The sequence below is a fragment of the Equus asinus genome, chromosome 8 (assembly GCF_041296235.1).
Source record: "Equus asinus isolate D_3611 breed Donkey chromosome 8, EquAss-T2T_v2, whole genome shotgun sequence".
Taxonomy (NCBI): Eukaryota; Metazoa; Chordata; class Mammalia; order Perissodactyla; family Equidae; genus Equus; species Equus asinus.
In genome coordinates, this window is record NC_091797.1 from 41,791,312 (window position 1) to 41,800,207 (window position 8,896).

Sequence of the window (8,896 nt, forward strand, 5' to 3'; positions counted from 1 at the left end):
TGACCATGTATGTGAAAGTGCTTTCAAAAAGTGAATTGTTTTTCAGTAAATAATAATTAAACAACATGCTTGCTATGTAGTCTGGCGCTATGTTTTAATTGTAATTACTTCAATGCATTCTGAGTTTTTTGAGCTTGTAAGAATTTTGTCTTCTCTCTTTCCCTTTGTTTCTGAGCCTTTTGCTTTCCCCTTTCCCCATTTGGGCTATTTATCCATTTATCTAGTGATAACTACAGAAATCCAAAAGCAGAGAAGCAGGGTAATGTTGGTGTCATAAAATGTATTTGCAAATGTTCACTCCTGTTTTATTTTTCAAAAAAGTTTGAGTAGGATTGATATTCTTCTTTACATGTTTGACTAAATTCAGCAGTGAAGAGCCCACATTTTCAGCAAACCACACTTCCAAGAATTTTCCATATGGGTGGTTCCCAATGTCTGCCATGTCAAGTTTTGAAATATGATACTACAGTAAAAAGATGGAAGAAAGCTCTCAACTATATTACAAGGTCATTCTTTTCTTTTCTCTTCTTTTTTTTCTTTGGTGAGGAAGATTGTCACTGAACTAACATCTGTGCCAGTCTTTCTCTACTTTATTTATAGGACACAGTCACAGCGTGGCTGTTGTTGAGTGGTGTGTAGGTCCATGCCTGGGATCTGAACCCGCAAACCCCAGGCCACCAAAGCAGAACATGCAAACTTAACCACTACACCTCCGGGCCAACTCCAACTAAGGGCATTCTAACACAGGAGTAGGATAGCCTACCCGGCTGCTTCATAGTACACCATAGACTTTTGTACTGACTTTAAGCATATGCAGCTTGCTTGCTAGCTTCACCTGTTAGACCAGGGAGAAGAGTCCCAAAAGTTTGTTCACAGCAGGATGCATAGGATCTGTTTAGAATGTAGTAAAATTACAGCACGTGGGCTGCAATTATACTAATGAATAAAAGTTAGTCCTAAATCCAGAGCAACGCTACAATGATGGGGACACTATAAACTGAGAAACTCCCAAGCCCTCTCTGTGCTGACTTGTACCACACAAGTTAGTGCCCCACATTCCAAAAAAGAAAATATTGAATTCCACTGTAGAAAGGAAAACTTAGGAAGCTGTGTCTGACTGGATTGGGGCCCCATAGATATTGCATGTGTTGGTGCTCCTGTTTGTATCCTTTGCTATTGTTAGGATATTTTATGCCGGTTAAAAATTGTGTTCTACGCCAGCCTGATTGGCGTTTTGGGTCTCAGTGATCGCTCATCACCTGAGCTGGTGGTGTGCACCCTGTGTTCCTCAGAGGATGAAAGAGCTGGAAGAATCTATGAATTGCTCTAGGGTATAATGTTAGTCCTGAACTCCGGATGCTCAACACAGGTGGGATAAAATAATTTGGCCAAGCCCAGGTATGACTGCTGCAGCCTTTCCACTGTTGTTGGTGAGGATTCAAAAGGAAACAGTCCAGATAATTTTGGCAGTTGACAAGCATGGAGAGCTTGAGAAGATAGAGTTCCTAGATCTCATTTGAAAAATGTTACAGCACAATACAGAATTTGTTGTGTTTGGTCTCTTAAGTAATTTTTTTTTATTTTAGCATGGACCCAGAAATCTTTATCATCTGTAATTTATTCCCAAGTAATTTAACTATTCAAATGCCATTCAAACGTTTGCTTGAAGAAAATAAATCCATTTTGTGGCAGCGTTTCATGTGTCCTTAAGAGCAGAGAAGTAGTTGCTAGTCAGAAAAACAGTCTCTCTGGCTACATGAGGCCTTGAGGTTTTCTGAATCAAAGAAATTTCATTTGTGAAACTTTAAAGGGACCATTTGAGTATAACTATCAGAGGGTTGTTGAATAATCATAGAAAGTGGGAAATTTGTCACCATTGTGGGTAAATACTATTCCAAAACTGTTTTTATACTGGTATGCGTTAAGCATTACTATGGTGTCAAAATACGTGGTTTCCCAAGTGTTGATTTCAGGTGTGAATACTGTGATGCCATTGGGGACATAGATAGAATCTTGACCATGCGTATAATTTGCCCTAGCTGTCATTTCCAGGTCGCCAACCTGTGTCTCTTGCAAGATCACTTGTCGTGAGAATGACCAACTGAGGGGATTCAAGGAGGAGGAGGTTTAGCTGTCAGGAGAGGGAAATGTATGAGAATTGTTATGCTTATGTCTCCACCCAAATACATACATGGTTTTACCCGCACTGTGCTACATGTTGTAAAATCTACATTTACGAAATGTTTCTGTGATTATGACATTGTCAAAGCTCCAACCACCGTGTAAAAATATACTGTTCATGACACTGAATATATACCAAAAAACAGGATCCATACCCCGAATCAAATTTACACTGTAAACTGAGCCTGAGTGGAAATCTAAGAGCTAGAATAGCAGATTCAATTTTTCTGGAAAGTTTACACTTATTACATAATTGAGAATTGCATGACAGTTATTTCATAAAGAGATGGCTATTTGTAAAGCTTAGACATAAAGAGATTTTTAAATATTAATATGCACTTTATTTAAATTTCCTCCAGATGAATCTGAGTAAGCTTCTACACAACACGAGGATTCCTGGGAATAAAGGGCCACTTCGGATATTTTTATAATATGCCACTGAATTCAAATTATATGGGGCTTTGCCAGATGTGAGATACAAAGGCCGTAACTAATAGATGCCTGAGTCAAAGAATTTATAAAATAGTATGAACAGAGAAATCTAAACATATTCTACCCTTTGAAACTTTTGCTGCATTACTATAGGTGAAATGTGTAGACTATGAAACAGGACTTGGGTCTTGTACTATTCAGATGAGATAATGTCCTCAAAAGCCATTCTGAGAAAGGAAAAAGGTGGCTTGCAAAAATTAAAATAACCAACTGCCATAACTTACATCGATGTTTCTCTGACTACGTAGGAAATTATATGTAAGCACTGCCTGATGTTATTATCAGCTAAGGGCTGCCATTGTTCTTGGCAGTGTTACATCACATCCTTCACCCAGGGATCCTTGTACAGCCTTCAATGCAATGAATGCTACATAATATGGCCGCCATGCTGGTGAGGTCACAGTAGGACCTAATTTCAGAATGGCTTTATCAGGATTGATATTAGCAGGTTTTTCTTTGAGCTTAAAGCTTGTTTTACTCACAGTTTCCCCACCTATTTCTGTGAAAAGCTCTGATACAGTAAACCTATGGACTTTGTAACATAGCCATCACCAAAATACAAGAATAAGTGATAGCCCTCTACGATTGCTAGAAAATGCTAAAATGTTACTATTTCTTACTGTGTTCCACTGGTTTTATGGCCTTATTTGACTGTGTCTTTATGGTACATACTTAAAGGTCCTTTTGTGAATAGAAATGGAATAATGTTCCCAAATGGGGATGCAAATAAGAAAATCCTGTAGAGCTTTTAAAAATAATAAATATAATGCAGATGATCTACAAACACTGAATCAGTGTCTCTAAAGACTGGAATGAAGTCATGAACTAAGATTTGGAACATTCATTTTCATAGGAGAATGACGTAAAGAAATTTCCTTGAAGGTTGTCATGAGAAATTTTGGATGATACGTGGAGAGCACAAACATCTTAAGGACTCTGGTATTCAAGTCCTTTCATTAAAACATCCTCCTTACCCCATTATCTGGAGTCATAGTCCTTCCAAAGCACCTTCCTCATTGCTCCCTTCACATCCTTATTCCGCACTGTATATATGAGGGGGTTGATCATGGGAGTAACGATGGTGTAGAAGAGAGCTATGAACTTGCCCTGATCCTGAGAGTAGTTGTTGCTGGGCTGGAGATAAGCATAGATGGCTGTGCCATAGAACAGAGTGACCACTGTGAGGTGGGATCCACATATCCCAAATGCTTTTCTCTGCCCTGTTGCAGACTTTATTCTTGAGATGGCCCTGACAATCCCACCATAGGAGAGGATAATTAATGCAACAGGTATGAGAAGAATGATAACACTGGCAAAGAAGAGCTCAGACTCATTCATAGTGGTGTCAACACAGGCAAGTTTGAGCAATGCAGGAATCTCACAAAGGAAGTGGTCTAGTTTATTCCTCCCACAAAATGGTAAAAGGAAGATGAGGACTGTCTGCAATAAGGAGTTGGCAAAACCAATAAACCATGAAGCAGAAGCCATCAGGACACAGAGACGGGGAGGCATGATTACTGTGTAATGAAGGGGCCTGCAAACAGCTACATAACGGTCAAATGCCATAACTCCTAAGAGAATGCATTCGGTGCATCCCAATCCTAGAGAGATGTACAGCTGAACTACACAACCAGCAAAGGAGACACACTTGTCAGCTCCACTGAGATTGACCAGGAGCTGCGGAATAATGCTGGTAGTGTCACACAGGTCCAGAAAGCTGAGGTTGGAGAGGAAAAAGTACATAGGGGTGTGAAGATGTGGGTCCAGGTGGGACAATGCGATGATGGTTGTGTTTCCCAGCAAAGTGAAGATATAGAAGATCAAAAGAACCACAAAGAGGACCAGCTCCAGTTGAGGCCTGTCAGAGAAAGCCAGCAGGACAAAGCCAGTGAAAGAACTTCCGTTTTTCTTTTCCGTCCTTTGTTAGCACATGGTTCCTGTCAAGACCAAGCATTTAGGAATTTTTTTAATTCCTAATTCCAAAAAAAGGGATGAGGGATCTATCATGTTAAAAGACATGCCCAAGATGTTTTATATGTAACTATTTGAATAAATGATGTGCTCATTGAAGTAGACATATCTTAGACCAATTTAGTTTTGCATCATCACAAAAAGTAATATCATTGATATTTAATATACAAAAATCAAATCATGGACCTTGTGTTTGCATCAATCATGGATCTGTTTCAGATTGAGTTTAATAGGATTTAAAGTACTGAAAGAATATATGTATGTTTTTGAGAAAATGAAAATGAGGGGAAAACAGAGAGATTGATCAGAAAGAATAAGAGATGCAGACAGAGGGAAAGGACTTATTTTAAATATGTATCTCAAAATTCTACACAACTGAATTTGCACATACCTCACATGCAATAGAATATAACAGGATAATCTCAAAAATTCATTCAGATATACAAATTTATGATCTGGAATGTACTGATACAAAGGATTAAATTATATTCAAAATGTCACTAATAGTGCTGACTATATATATTTTGGTAGTTTTGCCTGTCTACTCTACATAACATATTATATTTGTGAATGCTACCCTGGTCTTTTAGTAGGTAGTAAAACAATTAAATAATCAGATATGGGGCCGGCCCGGTGTCTCAGGGGTTAAGTTGGCACATCTCGCTTCAGTGGCTGGGGGTTCACCGGTTCGGATCCTGGGTGCAGACATGGCACCGGTTGGCATGCCATGCTGTGGTAGGCATGCCACATATAAAGTAGAGGAAGATGGGCACAGATGTTAGCTCAGGGCCAGTCTTCCTCAGCAAAAAGAGGAAGATTGGCAGCAGATGTAAGCTCAGGGCTAATCTTCCTCAAAAAATATCAGATACAACAGGAAAATATCACCTTTCAATTACAATACTTAACTCCTTCCTTTCCTCAAGATGCCTAAAATTACTGTACTAATTTAACAAGGACTCTGAAAACTCATTGGCTGTGCATAGTTATGTTTTTTTACATTCAAATTGTGTTTATTCGTTGTTTAAGAAATACGCATCAAATTCCTATTATGATCTAGGTGTCTTTTTTTTTTAGAGTATTGTGGTATTTATTTCTTTTTTCCAAGTAATTTTACTGGGATCATAATGGTTTATAACATTGTGTAATTTGGGGTGTACATTATTTTTATCAATTTCTGAATACACTTCATCATGCTCACCCCCAGTAGTCTAATTTTTATCCATCATCATACTTACGTGCCCCTTTATCCCTTTCACCAACCCCTCCACTGCCTTCCCCTCTGGTAACCACTAATCTATTCTCTTTATCCTGTATTTGTTATCTTCCACATATGAGTGAAATCATGCAGTATTTGTCTTTCTCTATCTGGCTTATTTCGCCTAACATCATACTGTCAAGGTCCATCCATGTTGTTGCAAATGGGACAATTTTTTAATCAGAACTCTGTAATCCAGTGGCCAACACTTGCCTTTTTCTGTTGTTGATTTCGTTTTCAATACTACCAACAACTAGCGTGCCTGGAATTTTTGAAAAAGGTAGAATTATTCACTATCAACACTTTAATCAGGATAAACATTTTGAGAAATTATCCAATTGTGCAGTCTATATATAAAGTGATTGCTTTACCTCACTCCCTGTGATAAAATAAATAAATAAACATACAGAAATAAAGATAGACACATTGTCAAAGCAATGACAGGTCAAAGAGATACATTGCAAAACTAAAGGTAATACCAGGAAACATATAAAGAAAACGATATTTTGGAAATATAAAAATCTAAGAACATCCATCTACATTCAGTTAATTTTATATATACACTTTTCTGGGAGCTACCTTGAAGAGTTAGTTACACTGGACCAAATGCATTGCCAGCTCTAAGGTTAGTTGATTGCCATTTTCACCCAGCTATTTAGTGTTACACAAGCGTGGTCACATGCAGACCTAAGTAGCATCAGAAAATAAATAATTCATTTCTATTATACTCAAATCGTTAGGCATACAATAAATTTTTCATTTTCTAAGACCTTTAAAATCTGAATCAGGTTTGGGTATAGACCTATTGATGTATCAAATAAATTGGTACAAAATTGGCATAAAATAAATGTTAAGGGGCCGGCCCCATGGCCGAATGGTTAAGTTCGCGCCCTCCGCTGCGGCGGCCCAGGGTTCGGATCCTGGGCGTGGACATGGCACCACTCGTCAGGCCACGTTGAGGTGGCATCCAACATCCCACAACTAGAAGGACCTGCAACTAAGATATATAACTATGTACGGCGGGGGGGGGGGTTGGGGAGATAAAGCCAAAAAAAAAAAAAAGATTGGCAGCGGTTGTTAGCTCAGGTGCCGATCTTTAAAGAAAAAAAAATGTTAATAAAATCTGAATAAGGGAAAAGTAAAGGTCAAATGAAAGAAGAGTCAGTAGGAGAGAGGTCACTAGGAAATATTTCTCCATCACTGACATAAATGTCCTCCTTGTCCCAAACTTAGTTTCAAGGAAAATAAACAACAAAAAAATCAAGTGTCTTGAAATATAAAAGCACACATAATAGAAATTTGATACATCATATATGAGAAGCATTAGTTAAACTAATCTACATTTACACTCAATCCCCAAACAACAGTATGGCGAGTACTAGTTCACAAATCTGGCAAAAACAATAATATTAAATTAATAAAAATTTTTTCACATTTAAAGTTTGGAAAATTAAAGTATCCAAAGGTTGAAGGCTGAACTGATATGTTCCTTACACTTAATAATATTAATACGAGCTGGTACGATTGAGTGTTTATAAATTCTAAGACATAAACAAGCATAATCTCAACTAAGCTTTCAAAAAATTTTTGAAATTAATTTCTGTCTCCTTTTTCATAGCTTCTTTTTAGCATATTGTTGTATTCTATTTGGCTAGTATTTTGTCCTTTTTACATATGAAGAAGAAGGTTAAAGTGGTTAAACAGCTTACCCAAGATCATTAAAATCCTAAATGTTTTAACACAAGCCAAGTCTCTTTGATGTCAGACTTCATACGTTTAACCACCACATTACTTTATCATCAATGAAATGAATGTATTAAAATTCAGAGCAAGTCACCACATGTGACATAGAGGATGTCGTATTCACAATATTTCACACTTCCTTTAATTTCTTACGAGGATGTGATCAGTGGTATCTGCAAAAATTTCATAATAGAATTCATTATAAAAGCATGAGAGATAGTCTAAATGTGCAGTTCCAGGAGACATCCCCTGACTCACGTCTGCTCAGAAGAACAAATAAAAACAAACCATAGTTCAGTTTCATGCACACATACATACACAAATATAGTGACTGTTCTGAAACGAATTGCTGGCAAATTTTTAAAATGCACTAATAAAGGAAGCATTCACCAAATTGAAGGAGGGCCAAAAAAATGCTAACATCCAAAGAAAATGCCAATATAATAATGCACATTTATAATAAAATAATGTTATATTTTAACATTTTCATATCAATAAGGACAAAGAAGGCAGTTGATAAAAGATAAAACCCTGTTGAAATGAAGTTGTTCAAAAGATTTGCTGCTTTACAGGATTATATAGATAGATAGCTACAGATATATACAGATATATAAATGCTGAATGGCTAACTATCTGACAGATATAAAAATGAATATGATTTTCAGTTGAAAAATAAAACATTAGGCAAAGGAGATGCCCACCAAACAGAAGTAAAAATGTAATTGTCTCCATGTGTTACAACTGCTTCCAGTGCCACACTGGAGTGCACACTGGGAGGTAATTAGGATACTAATGTCGTATTCTATCTTCTTACTTTTAATTTTTTTCTCTTTACAATTCAGGAAAATGATTATCCTTTAGGAAGATTGGATATGGGAAAGATCTAGCTGCAAGATGCGTTATCCCATTGATTCTCAAGAGTGTGTTCTGCTGATCTGGGTCACTTTGTTCCCTTCCTCCTTTCCTACTCGGCATCCATCCCTCCTAAGGTTGTTTGCACCACCGCAAAAGCAATCTTCCAAGAGAAGGATTTTTTTTTTTTTTTGAGGAAGATTAGCCCTGAGCTAACTACTGCCAGTCTTCCTCTTTTTGCTGAGGAAGCCTGGCACTGAGCTAACCTCTATGCCCATCTTCCTCTACTTTATATGTGGGACGCCTACCACAGCATGGTGTGCCAAGCAGTGCCATGTCCGCACCCGGGATCCGAACCAGTGAACCCTGGGCGCCCCCCCCAAAGAAGTGGAAAGTCGGAAC

The 8,896-nt window shown here is 37.7% G+C and overlaps 1 protein-coding gene across 1 annotated transcript; it reads right to left on the bottom strand.

Moving 5' to 3' along the window:
* Positions 1 to 3,651: 3,651 nt before the first annotated feature.
* On the bottom strand, positions 3,652 to 8,621 carry LOC139046027 (putative olfactory receptor 2B8). The gene is made up of 2 exons (XM_070516797.1): positions 8,611 to 8,621; positions 3,652 to 4,591 (listed from the first exon to the last, which is right to left on the bottom strand). The coding sequence occupies exons 1-2, from the start codon at positions 8,619 to 8,621 to the stop codon at positions 3,652 to 3,654; spliced, it is 951 nt and encodes a 316-aa protein (XP_070372898.1).
* Positions 8,622 to 8,896: the final 275 nt, after the last annotated feature.